The sequence below is a fragment of the Bos mutus genome, chromosome 16, assembly GCF_027580195.1.
Source record: "Bos mutus isolate GX-2022 chromosome 16, NWIPB_WYAK_1.1, whole genome shotgun sequence".
Lineage (NCBI taxonomy): Eukaryota > Metazoa > Chordata > Mammalia > Artiodactyla > Bovidae > Bos > Bos mutus.
In genome coordinates, this window is record NC_091632.1 from 53,847,769 (window position 1) to 53,869,742 (window position 21,974).

At 38.6% G+C, this 21,974-nt stretch overlaps 1 protein-coding gene across 3 annotated transcripts in view; it reads left to right on the forward strand.

Annotated features, from left to right (window-relative positions):
- The window catches only part of EFCAB2 (EF-hand calcium binding domain 2), a 114,467-nt gene that overhangs the window by 41,730 nt on the left and 50,763 nt on the right, over window positions 1–21,974 (forward strand). For 2 of the 3 annotated variants that reach the window (XM_070385371.1, XM_005910635.2), the window contains exon 2: window positions 1,047–1,131. In XM_070385371.1, coding sequence (XP_070241472.1) covers window positions 1,047–1,131 — 85 coding nt within the window. The remainder of the gene's footprint in view (window positions 1–1,046; window positions 1,132–21,974) is intronic. The other variant, XM_070385370.1, reaches the window with a different exon arrangement.

Sequence of the window (21,974 nt, forward strand, 5' to 3'; positions counted from 1 at the left end):
AACTATGATAAAGTTCTATAATGGATTATCAGCCACTAAAAACAATAATGTAATAAATATTTTTTTGAGAATGAAAAGATGCTCACAATTTACTGTTGAGTGAAACATTAGATTAGAGGGCAACATTAAAAGTAGTTAACTCTGCATGTTAGGATTTGAAGTAATGTTTACTTGATCTCAACTTCTCTTTTTTTGTCTTCAGTAATCATGTGTGATTTTGATGATCATAAGGGAGGTGGAACTGTTTTCATATTAGGGAAGCAAATGCAAACAACTGACTTGGAAAATTGTTTTCAATACTTCTTAAAATTATTTTCAGTAATTCTTTCAGTAAGAATTAAGTAAGAATTTCAGTAAGTCTTTATTATTTAACGAGCTCATACAAGTTGTTAAGAAAAAAAATGGAAGATCCCAGTACGGATGAGCAGAGAACCTGAACAGACGATTCAAAACATAGAAAACAGAGGTGATAAACAAGCATTAAGGATCACTATTCAGATTTACTTGTAAGCAAGGAACTGTGCATTTAAATAATAACATTTATTTTCTTATCAAACTAGAAGTTTGCCACCATGTTATTATAATAAATTAATAAATATCAATAAATTGTTACATCCCTTTGATAGTTTTCACAATTGAAGGTTATGTTGCAACCTGGAAAATTAGAGCATCTGAGTGAAATAGTAGAATGAATGGTAGTTCATATGCCACAACTAAGCCCAAACACAGCCAAATAAATAAAGTAATTAAATAAATAAATTTAAAAATAAAACTAAGAATTAAACAAACAAACAAACAAAAAGCATATTGGGAAGGGGAGAGGGGAAGTAAATTGCAGATATTGTAACATTTCACTCTTAAAGACTTCAGCATGCCTCTCCTAAGAATAAAGACGTTCTCCTACGTAACTCCCCTCCCTGCCAAAAAAGAATACTAGGGAGGTGTGCTGCATGTTCTTCCTTATTAATAATTTCTAGTTGTTGAATTTTTTTGTTTTGAATTTAAAGTTACAGTAAAATAATTTTTATTTACTTTTTCTTTTGCAGAGGTAGCTGTAGCAGAATTTCACAAAAAAATCAAAGAAGCTTTTGAAGTGTTTGACCATGAGTCAAATAATACAGTGGATGTGAGGTTTGGAGATGTTTCCTTCTAATTCTAAATTGCTGATACAACTTGTGAAGTAGAAGATGGTTCATTTCTCTTTCTACATTCTTTGAATTTTTATGTTAAAGTATTTATGTTTCTGTGCTCGGCAAAAGGTCTTTTCTAGCTGCTGTTTTGTATTAGTACTGTTTCTTATTCTTCATAATCTAGTGGAAAGACTGTATATCCACATTGCCTATTCTAATCTATAGACTAAATTCTGTGAATGAGACAAACTTGTATACTATAGCTTTAGTGCTGGACACACAGTTGGCACTCAGTAAATATTTGTTGAGTGAATGAACAGAATTTGCTTTTAGAATACATAGATACGGGTCATTCACTGGTGGCCTAGTGGTTAGAATTCTGAACTTTCACTGCCATGGTCTGGGTTCATTTCCTGGACGGGGAATTGAAGTCCCACAAGCAGCGCAGTGTGGCAAAAAAACAAAACCAAACCAAAAGCCATGGAAATGTATTATCAAGCATAAATAGGATATTACAGAGAAGGATTAATAATTCCCAAACATGATACACACCTCAAGTAAAATAACAAAAAGAACCAAAACAAAAGAACATAAAAAGATGAGAAAAAAACATGAATACTGGTAGATTTAGAATAGACGACAAGAGACAAAGAATAGTTTGAAAAAAAGAGGCGAAAGATAGAGGAGCTTATGCATGTTGTACAATCTGTGCCACACATGTACATCAAAGAAAGGTAATGAAATCATCCTTCCAGGAGGCCAAACTGATTGAGAAATATTTGATAGGATCACAATCTCAAGAGTTAGAACTCAGTATGGAGGCCAACAAAACAGTGGGAAATGATTTTTAAATGGTTTTGGCAAGAATCATTTGATGCTTATAAACCAGTCCCATCACTTCCAGACTGGTCAGAGGACTAAATGCTTTAAATTTGAGCTAGACTGAATGAACAATATGAGTATGACTGATTGTAACTACAGTCATCCCTCAGTATCCACAAGGTATTGGTTCCAAGACACCTACCTCCACCCTCCTCCCCTCCACCCCTCCCTTCACAAACTTCACAGGATAGTCTTCTGCTTTGAGGGGAGGCTTCCAAAAAGTAGCAGTAAAGAGAAAATCTCCCAATTCCCTTAGAGCAGTGATGCCTGCCGTTTTTTGGTTAAAGAGCCAATTCAGGGGACATAAACATGCTTATGAGGAGGGCCTGACAACCCACTCCAGTATTCTTGCCTGGAGAATCCCTTGGACAGAGGAGCCTGGTGGGCCGCAGTCCATGGGGTCACAGAGAATCAGATACAACTAAAACGACAGAGCATGCATGCAAACATGCTCATGGGCTTCCCCGGTGGCTCAGCTAGTAAAGAACCATTGGGTTCTATCCCTGGGTTGGGAAGATCCCCTGGAAAAGGAAATGGCAACACACCCCAGTATTCTTGCCTGGGAAATCCCATGGACAGAGGAGCCTGGCAGGCTACAGTCCATGGGGTCACAAAGCGTTGGACACAACTGAGCGCACACGCACACACCCAAACATGCTTATGGGATGCGTCTTTCTTCCCACTCAGAATTAAAATAATTGTACCGAGACCCAGCGGGAAAGTGTATGTTCTTACTTAAATTGTCTACTTTATAAAAGAAAGAAAGTTACCAGGAAAATTGGCATAGTTTTTAGCATTGAAATATCCAAGGGGTAGCAACATAGATGAATGGAGTTTCTAGTCTTTATTCCTTCTGCTAATTTGTATAGCACTTTAAAGTTTACAGTGAGCATTCTCATGCTGCCGGTATCATTACTTTCTGCTTTTTATAAATCAGCCAGGAAGCAAAGCAACTTGCCAAAGATGGAATAACAGGATAACGACACAGTCGAAACTCAGATCAGTTTCTTCTGTTTGGGGCAGCTGTGCCTCAGCCCTGGAAGAAGCTCAGGGGATGTAGTGCTAAAATAAAGTCTGGTCCTGCTTTTCTTAGCTTTAGCAGGCTCTTCTATTTGTAAAAACAGTTAATCTTGCTAGAATTTATTTTGGCTTATGGTTAAAAGTGAAGGCATAAATAGACTCACGTTTTCCAAATTACTAAACCATTCCATTTATTTATCTCTGGAATTATTAGAATCATTTTATAATATGCTACATTTTCTGTAATTGGGTCTGATTTGGGCTATGTATTCTGACCTGTTGCCTTACCTCACGGTCATACACTAGGACAAGTAGTGAAAGTGTTAGTCGTGTCCAGCTCTGCGACCCCATGGATTGTAGCCCACCAGGCTCCTCCGTCCATGGAATTCTGGAGTGGGTTGCCATTCCCTTCTCCAGGGGATCTTCTAACCTAGAGATCGAACCCTGGTCTCCTGCATTGCAGGCAGATTCTTTACCGTCTGAACCACCAAGGAAGCCATACTAGGACATTCCTATATTAATTGCTCTCAGTTTATATAGTATGCTTTACTATCTGATAGAAAACAAAATATAAAAACAGAAGCAATATTGTAACAAATTCAATAAAGACTTTAAACATTAAAAAAGAAAAGAATTGAAGGCAGTATTCTGGGTAGATTGAGTAAAGAGGTGTCTGAATGGAGTAAGAGTTTCAGAGACAGTCGAAATAGCTTGGTTTAGAAGAGAGAGTTGTTCCTTGAGATACTTACTGGGCTTTTTGACTGTTTCTGCCCGCTCATGTGCTCTTTGCATGAATTGAAAACTTTAATTTGAAATTTTATTACTTTAGGTGGAGTGGAGGTGTGGTATTGTGACTGCCAGGCAGCCAGTGGGTTTTGTCTTTTTTCATCATGTGTAAAACATTATTAAATGAGCTCCTGCTGCTTTCCTCGTGGCTCTGAGGGACATCCTGGGGATTGGAATCAGACTTTCTGAGTTCATTCCTGGCTTTGTCACTCTAACTTATTTACTTATTACTTATTTACTCACTCTAACTTATTTGAAAGTGAAAGTGAAGTCGCTCAGTCGTGTACAACTCTTTGTGACCCCATGGACCGTAGCCTAAAAGGCTCAAGAATTTTCCAGGCAAGAGTACTGTAGTGGGTTGCCATTTCCTTCTCCAGGGGATCTTCCAAACCCAGGGATCAAAGGGTAACTTGTTTACTCTTATTTAAATAAGAGTAACTTATTTACTCTTTCTGTGCCTAAGTTTTTACATTTGCCACATAGGACTGATGTAAATTAGTAGGTCTCAAAATGGTTTGGAGAATCCTGTGTATCCCTAGGATTCTTTCAGGAGTCTGTGAAATCAAAGCTATTCTCGTAATAAATCTGAGACAGTATTTGCTATTTTCATTCTCATTTTTTCACAAGTGTATATTGGAGTTTTTTCGAAAGCTGCATGTGTGATATTGCAACAGATTGAAGGCAGAGCCAGATAGGAGAATCCAGCTGTCTTCTGTTAAGCCAGACGTTAAAGCAGACATGTACAGCACTACCATTCTTCTAATTAAATTTATTTTTTGTTTTGGAAAATATAGTTAATTTTTCACACACAAGAAATATTTATGTAAGCAAATATGGGACTTCCCCAGTGGCTCAGCAATGAAGAATCCACCTGCAATGCAGGAAAAGCGGGTTCAATCCCTGGGTCGGGAAGATCCCCTGGAGGAGGAAATGGCAACCCACTTAGTATTCTTACCGGGGAATCCCAAGGACAGAGGAATCTGGTGGGCTACAGTCCATGGGGTCACAAAGAGTCAGACACAACTGAAGCCACTGAGCACATATAATGAGTTTATTGTTATTTCTATGAATTTGACAGCAAGGAGATCAAACTAGTCAATCTTAAAGGAAATCAGTCCTGTATATTCATTGGAAGGACCAATGCTAAAGCTGAAACTCTTAATACTTTGGCCACCTGATTCGAAGAACTGACTCATTGGAGAAGACCCTGATGCTGGGAAAGATTGAAGGTGGGAGGAAAAGGGGACGACAGAGGATGAGATGGTTGGATGGCATCACTGACTTGATGGACATGAGTTTGGACTTGATGGACATGAGTTTGAGCAAGTTCAGGGAGTTGGTGACAGACAGGGAAGCCTGATGTGCTGCAGTCCATGGGGTCGCAAAGAATTGGATGTGATTGAGTAACTGAACTGGATGGATAATAAACATTTTTAAACTTTGGGGTTTAATTTTTAATATTAAATGTAACTCACATAAACAAAAGCTCTTTATGGGTCTGAATAAGTTTTAAGAGTGTAAAAGGGGTTCTGAGACCAAAAAGTTTCAGACCCACTGTTGTCAGTGGACATTTCTAAAGCTCTTAGAACAATATTAACTTAGAACAAATTAGTTTGGTATTTAAAGCTTAGAACAATATTAGCTCGTATTATTATCCTACTCTATATTCTTAAGTAAATAATTTAGACTTGTTTTTCCTCTATTTAATCTGGATTAGCAATGTTATATTGTATTCTCCTAAGACCATTTTACATATATCTGTGTGTTCTGTTTTGATCTTTTCAGTTCTGAAGCAGTTTATTTTCCATTTTCCTTGTAAAATAGTTTTTGAAGGTTGCATCTTGAAAAACGTCATGGCAGGTTTTTAATAGTATCAATTAGGGGGATTTTTATTTTGCCTCATACAAACATAAACCATTATACATTTTGACTTACATACATTTTCCTGCTCTGTGTTCAGATTTCAATCAAAAGCATGACTGAAAATTAAATTTTTGACTAGATAATATATAAGGTAAAATTCTAAAGGTACAAAGAATATATAGTGATAGGTAGACTTTCACTTGGCTCTCTTTCTAAAGGCAAGATTCATTATAATTTTCTCATACTTCCAGAGATAGTCCATGCAAATACAGATGTTTATATATGTGTGTGTATTTTTTATTTTGATAAATATATGTAACAAAATTTACCATTTTAACCATTTTTAAGTGTGTGTGGGTGTGTGTTAAGTCGCTCAGTCGTGTCTGACTTTTTGCGACCCCATGGACTGTAGCCCATCAGGCTCCTCTGTCCATGGAATTCTCCAGGCAAGAATACTGGAGTGGGGAGTGGGTTGCCATTCCCTTCTCCAGGGGATCTTCCCCACCCAGGGATCAAACTCAGGTCTCTCTCATTGCAGGCAGATTCTTTACTGTCTGAGCCCCTAGGAAAGCTCTTTTAAGTGTATAGTTCAGTGGTATTGAGTATATTTACATTATTTCCATCCATCTTCAGGACATCTTTATTTTCCCAAACTGAAACTCCATACCCTTTAAACAGCACCTCCCCATTCTCCCTTCTCCTTAGTTCCTGGCAGCCACGATTCTACTTTGTATCTCTATGAGTTTGACTGTACTAAGTACCTCACTGTCCGGTTTATTTGACTTAGCATAATGTCTTCAGGGTTCTTCCTTATTGTAACTTATATCAGAATTCCATCCCTTAAAACTAAATAATATTCCACTGTGTGTATATAACACACTTTGTTTATTCAGCTCTCTGTCCATGGACATTTGGGTTGTTTCCACCTTTTGGCTGTTTGAATAATGCAAATTTTATGCAGTCCAGCAACCCCAGGTAGCCTTTTGCTAATGCAGAGAATCTCTTTTTCACTGCTATTATCTCAACTTAGCATGAGTCTCTGGGGCTCACAACACCCAGTATTCATCTATTTTACTGATAAGGAGACTTAAGTTTCTTAAGCAACTGGCAAGAACCTTGAGTGTATTAGATCTTGTCTAAAATTCAATAAGAAGTATATGATAAGAACTTTTTTGCAATGATTTAGAAATAACTCTTAAGAGGATTGGAGGTGCCATAAATATTACTTCTACTTCACTTTTAGTACTATTTTTGAAGAGAAGTTAATACAGCATTTCACAGTTCATCTTTATCAGGTTGTAAAAGCGTGAGAATATAGAGGAATTGCATGGACAATTTCCCCAAGCAATTATTGTCAGAAAAAGCTTGGGGTCACTCAAAGAGCTTTTGAAAAACTGCATAGGTAAATGGATCTGCATTTGTGGCTTAGAAAAGTATATTATAAAAAGAGGAATGGGATTGTTGGACCCACAGGCCTGTTGATAGGGAGTAAATTTGTATAATTTTATTCATACAGTGATAATTCACATGCATGAATAAAATGAATGATGAAATAAAACCACTTGAGTAACCTAGATAAATTTGAAAAATGTTAAGTTTAAAATATTACAAAAGAAAGTGAAAATTATGATGAAGGAGGAAACAGACAGAACAGGTTCCATCTTGAAAGCAGGACTTCATCTTGGGCCAGACTGTGGACTTTGAGCTATATGCCCAGTATCTATGGAAATGACATACTAACTGGAAAACCAGACCCCCAGATGGAAGAGCCCCAGTGCTTGTACCTAGACTCTCCTGAGGCTGAAACAATACCCTAATTATCTGTGTAACTGAATAGAATCATAAATTCTATTATGCTTACTGGGGTATGACCACAGGCCTATTGATAATTGTCCACTCTTAACTACCTAGGCTTAAGGCATATGAATCACGGGTTTAAGGCATACGAATCACGGGTTAACTTTGATTGTATCCTTCTTTTCCTTTGTTCAGACTAGTTTCAGGGAATTTGGGGAGGTGGGTTTGAGCACATACACTTAGGGTATATAAGGTCTTCACAAAAACTGGTCGGGGGTCCTTGGCTAAGAGGAGACTCTGCCTTGGGCCCCCCGGTGTAATAAATTGCACTCCACTATCTGCATTGTCCTTCTGAGTGAGTTTGTTTCCCAGAACGCGTGGCTACAACAATGAAAACCACATAATGTAAATTTTAAATATACAAAGTGATAGTCTATTGTTTATGAGGACAAATAACATTCATGAGAGTGATAAACAGTGTCCTCAGAGTAGTGGTTGCATCTGAAGATGGAGGGACAGGAATGACAAGCAGAACTTTAGCTGTTTCTGCAATGTTTTATTGTTAGGGAACAAATGTGGCAAAATGTTAACTTCTATTTAATCTTGGTATTGGATATATGAAATCTGTAATTTTTTTTTTTTTGCCACATTGCAAAGCTTGTGGGATCTTAATTCCATGACCATGGATTGAACCCTGGCCCTGGCAGTGAGACCCCAGAGTCCTAACTACTGGACCTCCAGGGAATTCCGTGTAATCCTTTTTTCTTTACTTTTCTCTGAAATATTTCACAATTACACATAAAAATAAATAGTTTTAAAGGTTGATTTATATCTTGTTATTTTACCATCTCACTTTCAAGATGATTTGTAAAAAATTGGTTTGTTTGTAATATCCCTTTTAATAAACTATGATTAAAGAATCAGTTTAAAAAATCAGTTAAAGAAAGTTTAAAAAACTATCCCAAATTCTGATTCCTGAAGCTATTTATTTTTATGTGTCTTTATAGATGAAAGTTTAGTAATATGATGGCACTATGACAGAAAAATAACACTTGGGTTCAGGCTGTCCTGTACAGGGTACTTAATTGCCTGTTTTTAGGAGACCCTTTTTGTATTTTATATCTTTGGTGATCAACTTCACTTGATTCTGGCTGGTAGGTATCTATCTGTTGTACTTATTGTGTTATCTAGATCAGCCGCAGAGTTTGCTGTGTGTCTACAAAAATTGGGAGCCAGAGACTTTCTGATTATTGGTGGTCTCAGGGAGTGTACTTCCTGGGGCCTCTGGGCATATAATTCCTGTGGCCTCTGGGTGTGTACCCTCTGTGGCTTCCAAGTTTGGACAGCTGCAGCCTCAACCTGTTCTCCTTAGCATAGGAAATAACATATTGGATTCATTTGAAAACTGTCTGCGTTATTAAATGTGGAAGACTTAATACAGATACATAACAAAGAACAGTTCATGGCAGTATCTTCCTTAGCTTTGAAAGTTAGAGGGGACACAAACCCAAGAAGCATTAATTACCATGTGCTTAGATAGCTAGAGGCATATTTGGAAATCTGGCTCCCTCTCATCATTCTGTTGCTTACACTCTTTCAGGCTGCATGGGACCAAAATAATCCTTATGTTTTCTCAGTTAACCCAAGTGTATTGTAAGGATATACTTGGAAATGAATGGTATAAGAAGTAATTATTTCTTATATTCATAAGGAATAAGTAAAAACCTGCAGTGGTATTCAGTCCTCTTAGCCCACTGGAATAACATTTGTTGCAAAGGGACCATAGGGCTCCAGTGTTTCGGCAGTCACTCTGTGACTCCACTTCAACTCTAGTAGTCCAACATGCTGGGGATTTTATTCATATGCTTCTTTTTAAAATTTTTTTAATTTTATACTGGAAAGAGAAGCAAAAAGCAAAGGAGAAAAGGAAAGATATAAGCATCTGAATGCAGAGTTCCAAAGAATAGCAAGGAGAGATGAGAAAGCCTTCCTCAGCAATCAATGCAAAGAAATAGAGGAAAACAACAGAATGGGAAAGACTAGAGATCTCTTCAAGAAAATTAGAGATACCAAGGGAACATTTCATGCAAAGATGGGCTCGATAAAGGACAGAAATGGTATGGACCTAATAGAAGCAGAAGATATTAAGAAGAGGTGGCAAGAATACACAGAAGAACTGTACAAAAAAGATCTTCACGACCAAGATAATCATGATGGTGTGATCACTGACCTAGAGCCAGACATCCTGGAATGTGAAGTCAAGTGGGCCTTAGAAATCATCCCTATGAACAAAGCTAGTGGAGGTGATGGAATTCCAGTGGAGCTATTTCAAATCCTGAAAGATGATGCTGTGAAATTGCTGCACTCAATATGCCAGCAAATTTGGAAGACTCAGCAGTGGCCACAGGAAGGTCAGTTTTCATTCCAATCCCTAAGAAAGGCAATGCTAAAGATTGCTCAAACTACCACACAATTGCACTCATCTCACACGCTAGTAAAGTAATGCTCAAAATTCTCCAAGCCAGGCTTCAGCAGTACGTGAACCATGAACTTCCAGATGTTCAAGCTGGTTTTAGAAAAGGCAGAGGAACCAGAGACTAAATTGCCAACATCCTCTGGATCATGGAAAAAGCAAGAGAGTTCCAGAAAAACATCTATTTCTGCTTTATTGACTATGCCAAAGCCTTTGACTGTGTGGATCACAATAAACTGGAAAATCCTGGAAGAAATGGGAATACCAGACCACCTGACCTGCCTCTTGAGAAATCTGTATGCCGGTCAGGAAGCAACAATTAGAACTGGACATGGAACAACAGACTGGTTCCAAATAGGAAAAGGAGTACGTCAAGGCTGTATATTGTCACCCTGCTTATTTAACTTATATGCAGAGTACATCATAAGAAATGCTGGTCTGGAAGAAGCACAAGCTGGAATCAAGATTGCCGGGAGAAATATCAATAACTTCAGATATGCAGATGACACCACCCTTATGGCAGAAAGTGAAGAGGAACTCAAAAGCCTCTTGATGAAAGTGAAAGAGGAGAGTGAAAAAGTTGGCTTAAAACTCAACATTCAGAAAACGAAGATCATGGCATCTGGTCCCATCACTTCATGGGAAATAGATGGGGAAACAGTGGAAACAGTGTCAGACTTTATTTTTTGGGCTCCAAAATCACTGCAGATGGTGACTGCAGCCATGAAATTAAAAGACGCTTACTCCTTGGAAGAAAAGTTATGACCAACCTAGATAGCATATTGAAAAGCAGAGACATTACTTTGCCAACAAAGGTCCGTCTAGTCAAGGCTATGGTTTTTCCTGTGGTCATGTATGGATGGGAGAGTTGGACTGTGAAGAAAGCTGAGTGCTGAAGAATTAATGCTTTTGAACTGTGGTGTTGGAGAAGACTCTTGAGAGTCCCTTGGACTGCAAGGAGATCCACCAGTCCATTCTGAAGGAGATCAGCCCTGGGGTTTCTTTGGAAGAAATGATGCTAAAGCTGAAACTCCAGTACTTTGGCCACCTCATGCGAAGAGTTGTCTCATTGGAAAAGACTCTGATGCTGGGAGGGATTGGGGGCAAGAGGAGAAGGGGACGACAGAGGATGAGATGGCTGATGGCATCACTGACTCGATGGACATGAGTCTGAGTCAACTGCGGGAGTTGGTGATGGACAGGGAGGCCTGGCGTGCTGCGATTCATGGGGTCGCAAAGAGTCGGACACAACTGAGTGACTGAACTGAACTGAACTGAATTGGAAGGACTGATGCTAAAGCTGAAGCTTCAATACTTCGGTCACATGATGCAAAGAGCTGACTCATTAGAAAAGACCCTCATGCTGGCAAAGATTGAGGACAGGAGGAGAAGGGGATAACAGAGGATGAGATGGTTGGATGGCATCACCAACTCAATGGACATGAATTTGAGAAAACTCTGGGAGATAGTGAAGGATAGGGAAGCCTGGTGTGCTGCAGTTCATGGGGCTGAAAAGAGTGAGACATGACTTAGTGACTGAACAACAGTAGTTGATTTACAATGTTGAATTAGTTTCAATAAACTGATTCAGTTATACCTATACATACATCTATTCTTTTTCAGATTATTTTCCCATATAAGTTATTATAGAATATTGTGTAGAGTTCCCTATAGGTCCTTGTTGGTGATCTATTTTTTATATAGACATGTGTATATGTTAATCCCAAACTCCTAATTTATCCCTCCCCACCACCTTTCCCCTTCATTTATTCATATACTTCCGTGTCTTCTCTTCCAGACTCTTCTTACTACCTTGCTGCTAATTTAACCTCCACTGTGTGTCTCCTGTTCCTTTGCTTCTATTTGCTTATGGCTTTTGATTCCTTCTGATTCTGCTTATTGCTTCCTGTATGTTTTTCCTCTTCCATCTCTCTGTCATCTGTGTCCCTCTCTGTTTGTCTTCCTTTAAAACTTCCAAATAAAGGAGAGCCAAAAAAGGTTTGCTTTGCACTATTTCTGAAGAAATTTTTATCTTTTTATTTGTTCAATACTAGAATTAAAGGGAGGCTTGGAATGTGACTGAGTTTTGGGCAGTGGGAACTGAGAGGTCTGGGCCCATATGTGACCCTTCAGGCTTTTCCCCTTCTAGCTTGAAACGTGGGTGACAAAGAGAAGAGGGATGGACGGAAAGCTGGGCTGAGTGTTTTTTTTAAAGGCCACCTATTTTGAGAAAAACTCATTTTGAAAACTAAGATCATGGCATTATGTCACTGGGTGTGGGAGTTTGTTATAACAGGTCCCAGATTGTTGTAATCATTCTTCATGACAAATAGAAGGGGAAACAAAGGAAACAGTGAGAGACTTTATTTTTTTGGCCTCCAAAATCACTGCAGATTGTGACTGCAGCCATGAAATTAAAAGATGCTTACTTCTTGGAAGAAAAGCTATGACCAACCTAGACAGCATATTAAAAAGCAGACATTACTTCACTGACAAAAGTCCATCTAATCAAAGCTATGGTTTTTCCAGTAGTCACGTATGGATGTGAGAGTTGGACTATAAAGAAAGCTGAGCCCCGAAGAACTAATACTTTTGAACTGTGGTGTTGGAGAAGACTCTTGAGAGTCCCTTGGCCTGCAAGGAGATCAAACCAGTCAGTCTAAAGGAAATCAGTCCTGAATATTCTTTGGAAGGACTGATCCTAAAGCCAAAGCTCCAGTACTTTGGCCACCTGATGTGAGGAACTGACTCAATGGAAAAGACACTGATGCTGGGAAAGATTGAAGGCAGGAGGAGAAGGGGATGACAGAGGATGAAATGGTTGGATGGCATCACCAACTAGATGGACATGAGTTTGAGCAGGCTCCAGGAGTTGGTCATGGACAAGGAAGCCTGGCGTGCTGCAGTCCATGGGGTCACAAAGAGTCAGACACGACTGAGAGACTAAACTGAACTGATCCCTCCATTTGACTTATTAATGTCCACCAGAGTTTCATCTCCTTCCATCTTTTTACTTTACACCCTTTTCTGGGAAATCTCATTTACACCCAAATTTCAAGCTCAACCTAGAAAAATTTTAAAGTCTATACACGAGGAGGGCATGGCAACCTACTCCAGTATTCTTGCCTGGAGAATCCCATGGACAGAGGAGCCTGGCGGGCTGCTGTCCATAGGGTTACACAGAGTTGGACATGACTGAAGTGACTTAGCACACACAGATGCACGCAGGCACAATTCTTAGGTCAAAGGGGAAATTTTAGGACAATGAAATTGAAAACATCAAGAAAACAGCTGTAATGGAAATGAGATATGAAAATGGAAATGACAGCAGAATCTATGTGCTGTAACCAAATTAAAATGCCTATATAAAGAAAAACGAAAGACATAAAAAATGAATAGAACTTTCAACTCAAAAAGCTAGGGGAAAAGGGTAAGCTGAGAGAAAGCAAAAGGGAGGAATTAGAAAAGATAAAAACAGAATTAATGGGACTGGAAAACAGGGCAATAGTCGGAACTAGTGAATAAAATGAAAGGCTGGCAATTTTTTTTTTTTTTTTTAGGAAGCACAAATGCATTGATGACTTGGGAGGAATAACCATCAAAACAAAGGAAATTTTAAAATATCATAAGAGAATGGTATGTACAACTTTATAAGCAAATTTGAGAATCCAAAGCAACTTTCTAGTTAAAAATTATTTGTCAAAGCTTGTTCTAGTCTTGTGTACCTGAGTTGGAACACTTAATACTGTTAAGATGGCAATACTCCCCAAATTAATCACCAGATTCAGTACAATCCCTATCAAAATCCAAGCTCCATCTTTTTTTCCTTCAGTAATTGACAGCCTTTTCCTAGAATTCATATGGAGGGACTTCCCTAGTGGTCCAGTCATTAAGAATCCACCTGCCAATGCAGGGTACGTGGGTTCAGTCCCTGGACTGGGAACTGAGATCCCACCTATGTGGGAAAACTAAGCTCCTGTGCCACAGCTACTGAAGCCTGCGCAGCCTAGAGCTCACGCTCACGGCAAGGGAAGCCACCACAATGAGAAGCCTGCACGTCACAACTCGAGGATAGCCCTGGCTCACCGCAACTCGAGAAAGCCTGTGCACAGCAGCAGAGAGCCCGTGTGCCACAACGAAGACCCCGTGCAGCCACAGATAAATAGATAAATAGCTTTTAAACACTCCTATGGAACTGCAAGGTCCTAGAATAGTCAGAAACAATCCTGAAAAAGAACAAAGTTGAACTCACACTTCTTGATTTCAAAATTTACTGCAGTGCTACAGTAATCCAGATTCTGTGATACTGGCGTATGGTATAAGGCTAGATATGTAGATCAGTGGAATAGAGTTGAGAATCTAGAAATAAACCCTTACATTTATGGTCAACTGATCTCCAATGAAGTTGACAAGTCAATTCAATGGAGAAAGTATAGGCTTTTCAACAAATAATGCTGGTACAACTTGATATCCACATGCAAATGAATGAAGTTGGACTCCTATAGCATACCATATATAAAAAAAACTAAAAATAGAGGAAAAAACATACATGTAAGAAATAAAACTATAGGACTGTTGAAAGAAAACACAGGCGTAAATCTTTATGACCAAGGATTAAGCAGTGGTTTCTTAGATATGACAAGTAAAGCATAAGCAACCTAGGGAGGAAAAACAGGTAAGTGGGACTTCATCAAAAGTGAAAACTTACATGCTTCAGTGGACATAATAAAGAAAATAAAAAGACAGCCACAGAATGGGAGAAAATATTTGCAAATTACATATCTGATAAGGGTCCAGCATCCAGAATATATAAGAACTCTTAAAGTGAAGTCGCTCAGTCGTGTCCGACTCTTTGCGACCCCATGTACTGCAGTCTACCAGGCTCTTCTGTCCATGGGATTTTCCAGGCAATAGTACTGGAGTGGATTGCCATTTCCTTCTCCAGGGGATCTTCCCGACCCAGGGATCGAACCCGGGTCTCCCACGTTGTAGACAGACACTTAACCGTCTGAGCCACCAGGGAAGTCCCTTATAAGAACTCTTATATCTCAATAATAAAAATACAAATAACCCACTTATAAAGTGGGCAAAAGATTTGAATAGCTATCTCTTGAAAGAACACATTTAATGGTTAATACACACCTGAATTCCCTTGTAGCTCAGTCGGTAAAGAATCTGCCTGCAGTGCAGGAGACCGGGGTTCCATCCCTGGATTGGCAAGATCCCCTGGAGAAGGAAATGGCAACCCACTCCAATATCCTTTTTTTTTTTTCAGCTTTGATAAGTAACTTTATTGCCCTTTTGTCAGCTTATATTTTTTATTTTTTTAATTTTTTAAAATTTTATTTTATTTTTAAACTTTACAATATTGTATCCACTCCAATATCCTTGCCTGGAAAGTCTCATGGACAGAGGAGCCTGGTGGGCTGCAGTCCTTGGGGTCGCAAAGAGTTGGGCATGATTGAGCGATTAACACTTACTTACTTACTTACACACCTGAAAATATGCAAAACATCATTAGTTGTTAGGGAAATGGAAGTCAAAACTACAGAAATACAGCTTCAAATCTACTAAGGTAATTTTAAAAAGTAAAATAACAAAAGATGGTGAGGATGTGAAGAAATTAGAAACCCTCATACTCTGCTGGTGGAGATCTAAAATGGTACAGTCACTTTAGAAAACAGTTTTGTAGTTCTTCAAAATTTTAAACATAGTTACCATATGACCCAAGAATTTCATTCCTAAGCGTATGCCCAAGAGATACGAAAAAATACATTCACACAAAAACTTGTGTATAAATGTTCATAGCAACATTATTCATAATATTCCAAAAGCAGAAACAACTCAAATGTCCATCAACTGATGAATGGATAAAGAAATGTGATATATCCATATAATGGATATTATTCATCCATAAAAAGCAAATGAAGTACTGACCTGTGCTGCAGCATGGTGGAACCTGGAAAGCAGTATGCTAAGTAAAAGAAGCCAAGCAGGAAAGGCCATATATTGTGTGATGCTTGTATGAAATGCCCGTAACAGACAAATATATAGAGACAGACCATAGGCTAATGATTACGAGGAGGCAGGGAGAGTGGGGAATGAGAAGTGATTGCTGGCAGGTATGGGGATACTTTTGGGGGTGATCAAATGTTCTAGGATCAGTAGTGGTGATGGCTGCTCACTATTGTGAATATACTAAAAACCACTGAATTATACACCTAAAAAAAGAGTTAATTACCAAAAATAAAAAGCAAAACAAAACAAATTGATCCCAGTAAACATAGAAAATCTAAACATACTAAATTCCATAGAATCAGAAGGCAAGTTTTCAAAGAGTTATTTCACAGAAAGGCTTCAATACCAATGGTTTCATAGGAGAATTCTATCAGACTTAAAAAATTTTAGTCACAATGATACTTATTCTTTTCTGGGAAATAAGAAGAAAAACTTACAAATTATTTTTCTGAAATGAGTATAACAGTGATACCCAAAACTTAATAAAGAGTGCATTAAAAAAAACTCTAAGGAACAATCTTATGAGAACTTCTATACAAAAATTACAGATAAATTACTTGCAGCAAAATGCAATAGCACATTAAAGCAAAAAGGAGTTTATATCAAGAATAAAAGAATAGTTCTATGTTGGGAAGTATATATGTATTTCATCATACTAGTAGATCTGAGAAGAAATAGCATAGGATCATATTTATAAATACTTAGGCATCTGGTAGAATTCAGCACACATTCCTAATTTTGATGATATGTGTATCTTTAAAATACACACACAAAGAAAGAAGAGGGAATTTAAGAATTGGCTCACATAACTACGTAGGCCAAGAAATCCCATGATCTGACATTTGCAAGCTGGAGAATAAAAAACCAGTGGTGTAAATCATTCTGAGCCTTAAAGCTTGAGATCCAGGAGCATGGTTGTCCAAGAATGGGAGAACATACGTGTCTCAGCTCAAGCAGAGAGAAAAAATTTGCCCTTCTGCTTTTTTGTTCTACTTAGCATACCAACAGATTGAATGAAGCCCACTCAAGTTGGTGAGGGCAATCTTCTCTACTAGGTGAAAGTGAAGTCGCTCAGTCGTGTCTGACTCTTTGCGACCCTATGGACTGTAGCCTACCAGTCTCCTCCGTCCATGGGATTTTCTGGGCAAGAGTACTGGAGTGGGCTGCCATTTCCTTCTCCAGGAGATCTTCCCAACCCAGGGATTGAACCCAGGTCTCCCACACTGTAGGCAGACGCTTTACTGTCTGAGTCACCAGGGAAGTCACACTCTCTACTAGGTCTGCCCGTTCAAATGCTGGATTCTGGAGGTATCCTCACGGATACACTCAGAAATAATGTCTTGTCAGCCAACTGAGCATCCCTTATGCCCAATCAAGTTGACACAAAATTAGCCATCACACTCAGTGAAGTACATCTTGAGGAAATAGTTCCATAACATGAAATACGTGTATCTCAGCCTAAAATCCAGTCTCTTACTTAATGAAGAAGCACAATCAGTGTTTCCACTAAAGTCAGAAACAAAATAAGAATATCCACATTCACCATTATTATTTAGTATTAACTAGAGACTTTAGCCAGCAATTAGACAAGTAATAACAGAGGCATAAATATTGGACACGAAAAGGTATAAGAAAAAGAACAGTCTCTATTTACATATAGGAAATCAGGAAATATCTAGAAAATCCCAAAAAATCAATGAAAAATCACCACAAAGTTTAATAAAGTTGTAGGAAATTAAATTAATATACATAAATCAAGCCTTCACTTATACAAATAATGACCCGCTAGGTGATATATAATGAAAGGTGCATGCGTATTAAGTTGCTTCAGTCATGTCCAACTCTTTGCAACCCCGTGGATTGAAGCCCGCCAGGCTGCTCTGTCCATGGAGTTTTCCAAGTAAGCATACTGGAGTGGGTTGCCTTTTCCCACTCCAGGGAATCTTCCCAACCTAGGGATTGGACTCATGTCTCCTGTGTCCCCTGCATTGGCAGGCAGGTTCTTTACCTCTAGCACCATCTGGGAAGCCCATAATCAGAGGTAAGACCCATTTACAATAGCAACAAAAAAGTTTAAATTTTATAGACATAACAAAAAATACAATGCTACATTAGGAAAACCTGAAAAATATATACAAATAGAATTGAACAAATGGACAGACATACCATGTTTTTGGATAGGAAGACTTGAAATCATAAAGGTGTCAAGTAATCCTAAATCAACTTATAAACACAGTTAAAATACCAACAAGTCTTTTCTGGAGCTAAACAAGTGAATTTAATGTTCATGTTAAAAAAAAAATAAGCAGAATGGCCAATAAAAAGTGGACAAAGGAGAGCAAGGAGGTAAGTTTAGCTATGTTGTTGCTGCTGTTCAGTTCCTAAGTTGTGTCTGACTCTGCGATCCCATGGACTGTAGTCTGCCAGGCTCCTCTGTCCATTGGATTTCCCATGCAAGAATACTGGAGTGGGTTGCCATTTCCTTCTCCAAGGAATCTTCCCAACCCAGGGATTGAACTCAAGTCTCCTGCGTTGACAGGCAAGTTCTTTACCGCTGGGCCACCTGGGAAGCTCCAGTTTAGCTTTATTTGATATTAAAACATATTACCAATCCTTTACAAAATTAAAAGAGTGTGGCATGACAGACCAATGAAATAGAACAGAAAGTTCAGAAATAATTGCCAAGTGCCAATGGAAAGATAATACATGATATAGGTGACATCTCCAGTAAGTGGGGAAAAGATAGACTTAATAGCTAGATAGCCATTTGAAAAGTGTAAAATTAGATCTGTACTTCAGGTTATGTACCAAGATGAGGTTGTAGGCAACAAAAAATCTAACCATAAAACAAATTTTGTGTAAGTATTAAAAAATATGTGGGTGAATTCCTTTATGAACTTGGAGTAGAGAAAAATGACTCAAAATAACATCTAGAAGTAAAAAGACTGACACATTCAGGCACATAGAAGTGTTTTTTTTAGCTAAAAGCAAAACAAAACTTTAAATCCAGAGATAAATGACAACTTGAGAAAATGTTATATTACAAATGACTGATATCCCTAACATGTAAAAGTGGTAACTCTAAAAATATCTGATTAACCAGAAATCTCCACTCTTTGCCTATAGAGCAAAAAGGACCTTATAATGCCAATATTTTAAAATTTAATTCTTTCAATGTTTTTAAAACCATTTTATTTTGAAATTGCTTTTGTAGTTATAGAAATGCAAAAATAGTACAGAGTGTTCCTTCAACCAGCTTCTCCTAATGGTCACGTCTTATAACTGTAGTACAATTACTAAAATCAAGAAAAATTAACATTTTTTCAGAATTGTGAATAAAAATGCTAGATTTTACTGATTTGTACCAGCTTTTCTGCTAATCTCCCTTCTCTCGTCCAGGGTCCAATTAAAAATCCTATTTGCATTTAGTTATTATATGTCTTTAGGTCCTCTATGCTGTGACAGTTTCTCAGTCTTTGTTTCATGACCTTGATACTTGTAAAATGTCCTGCTCAGTAATTTTGTAGAATGTTCCTTAGTTTGGGTATATTAGAGGTTTTCTCACGCATAGATTGAGCTAATGCATTTTTGCCAAGAATAATGCAGAAGTGGTTTTGTATTTTTCTCAGTGCACCACGGCAGGGTGATGCTGTGCTCAATGTTATAACCTTGCTCTCTTGGTTAAGATGGTGTCTGCCAGGTTTTCCCACTATGAGGCTGTTATTTTTCACTTTGTTAATTAGTAAATATCTTGGGGAGATACGTCAAGACCACACAAACATCCTATTTCTCCTCCAAATTTGCCCACTAATTTTAGCATTTATTGGTTGATTTTTTTTCCCCATGACTGTAGTGTCTGCCAAAAGGCGTTTCAGTGTTGCTTCTTAAACAGGAAGCTCCATGAGAGTGGACATTTTATTTGTTTGCTTTGTTTGGGCAGTAAACAGCCATTTGGCAATGTTGAATTTAAAATTATTTAGACCTTTTGCAATATTGAAAAACGTTTTAGTCAATTTAGTTAGCATTTATTAAACTCTTGTTATAACCAAAACACCCATGAGAAATATGCAAAAGGCACAGTGATTCTGATCTGCATCTGAGTCTTTTTCTCTGTCACTACTTTTCCTCCCAAATTACACTCACCACCATGATCTGTTCTAAGATGTTACTGCAGAGAGCTGAGAGATAGACTCGCAGGAGGCAGAGGTTGGCAACCAGCTTTTGGTTCTGCTCCATACTAGTTATGTTTCTAGAGAGTACATCAGTATGACTTCTCCAAGTCCCAGTTTCCTTATTTTTAAAGTGGAGATTATGAGATATGGATTGACGCGAGAATTAAATGAGAGAATGTAGAGAAATAGAAAAGTATTCATTTATTATTTAACAAATATTTACTGAGTCTCTATTAGGTGTGAGCTCCTTCTGAGGGTCGGAATATAACAGTGAAAGGCTTCTATCCTTATGAAACTTGTATTTTAGAAAGAAGAGACAGATGGTATACAAGCAAACAGATAAATAGATACAGTTTCACATAATAAGTGTCATAAAGTAAATAAAACAGGATGAGGAAATAAAATATGGTATAGAGAAAATAGGATTGATGTATTAGAGACAGAAGGGTGGTTAGATGGGATTCAGTTCCATTCAGTCGCTCAGTCGTGTCCAACTCTTTGCGATCCCATGGACTGCAGCACGCCAGGCTTCCCTGTCCATCAGCAACTCCTGGAGCTTCCTCAAACTCATGTTCATCGAGTTGTTGATGCCGTCCAACCATTTCATCCTCTATCATCCTCTTCTCTTCCTGCCTTCATTTTTTCCAAGCATCAGGGTCTTTTCCATTGAGCCAGTTCTTTGCATCATGTGGCCAAAGTATTGGGGTTTCAGCTTCAGCATCAGTCCTTCCAATGAATATTCAGGACTGATTTCCTTTAGGATGGACTGGCTTGATCTCTTTTCAGTCCAAGGGACTCTCAAGAGTCTTCTCCAACACCTCAGTTCAAAAGCTTCAATTCTTTGGCGCTCAGCTTTCTTTATAGTCCAACTCTCACATCCATACATGACTACTGTGGGGACAGTTTAAACATTCTGGTCAGGGAAAGTTTCTCCGGAGGTAATTTTTGAGTTAAGATCTTTAAGACTAGGAGCCTGCCATGTGATAAACTAGGGGAGACCAAATATGAAGGCCCTATGAAGGGAAGGGGTTCATGTGTTGGAGAGAAGCATAAAGGACAGTGGAGCTTTGAGGAGAGTGGTATAAGATCGAGTTGCAAAGGCCAGCAGAGGCCAAATTATGTACAGCCTTATAGGCCATGAAAAAGTTTAGATTCTCAGTGCAATGAGGCGTGCTGGGGGCTCTTAGGCAGAGGAATTAATGCTTTCTTTTTTTTTTTTTTTAAATTTATTATTTTTAATTGAAGGATAATTGCTTTACAATATTGGCTTGATTTTCTGCCGTACATCAACATGAATTAGCCATAGGTGTTATGAGGCATGATTTTAAGCTTCATTTCATGGCTTTGCCAGGAATGAGTCGGTGAAAAAGTGACTTCCACAAGGGCAAAGTCTTCATTTGTTTTCTGTTGTACCTGGCATCAGTTCAGTCGCTCAGTCGTGTCCGACTCTTTGCAACCCCATGAATCGCAGCACGCCAGGCCTCCCTGTCCATCACCAACTCCCGGAGTTCACTCAGACTCATGTCCATCGAGTCAGTGATGCCGTCCAGCCATCTCATCCTCTGTCGTCCCCTTCTCCTCCTGCCCCCAATCCCTCCCAGCATCAGAGTCTTTTCCAGTGAGTGAACTCTTCACATGAGGTGGCCAAAGTACTGAAGTTTCAGCTTTAGCATCATTCCTTCCAAAGAAATCCCAGGGCTGATCTCCTTCAGAATGGACTGGTTGGATCTCCTTGCAGTCCAAGGGACTCTCAAGGGTCTTCTCCAACACCACAGTTCAAAAGCATCAATTCTTTGGCACTCAGCCTTCTTCACAGTCCAACTCTCACATCCA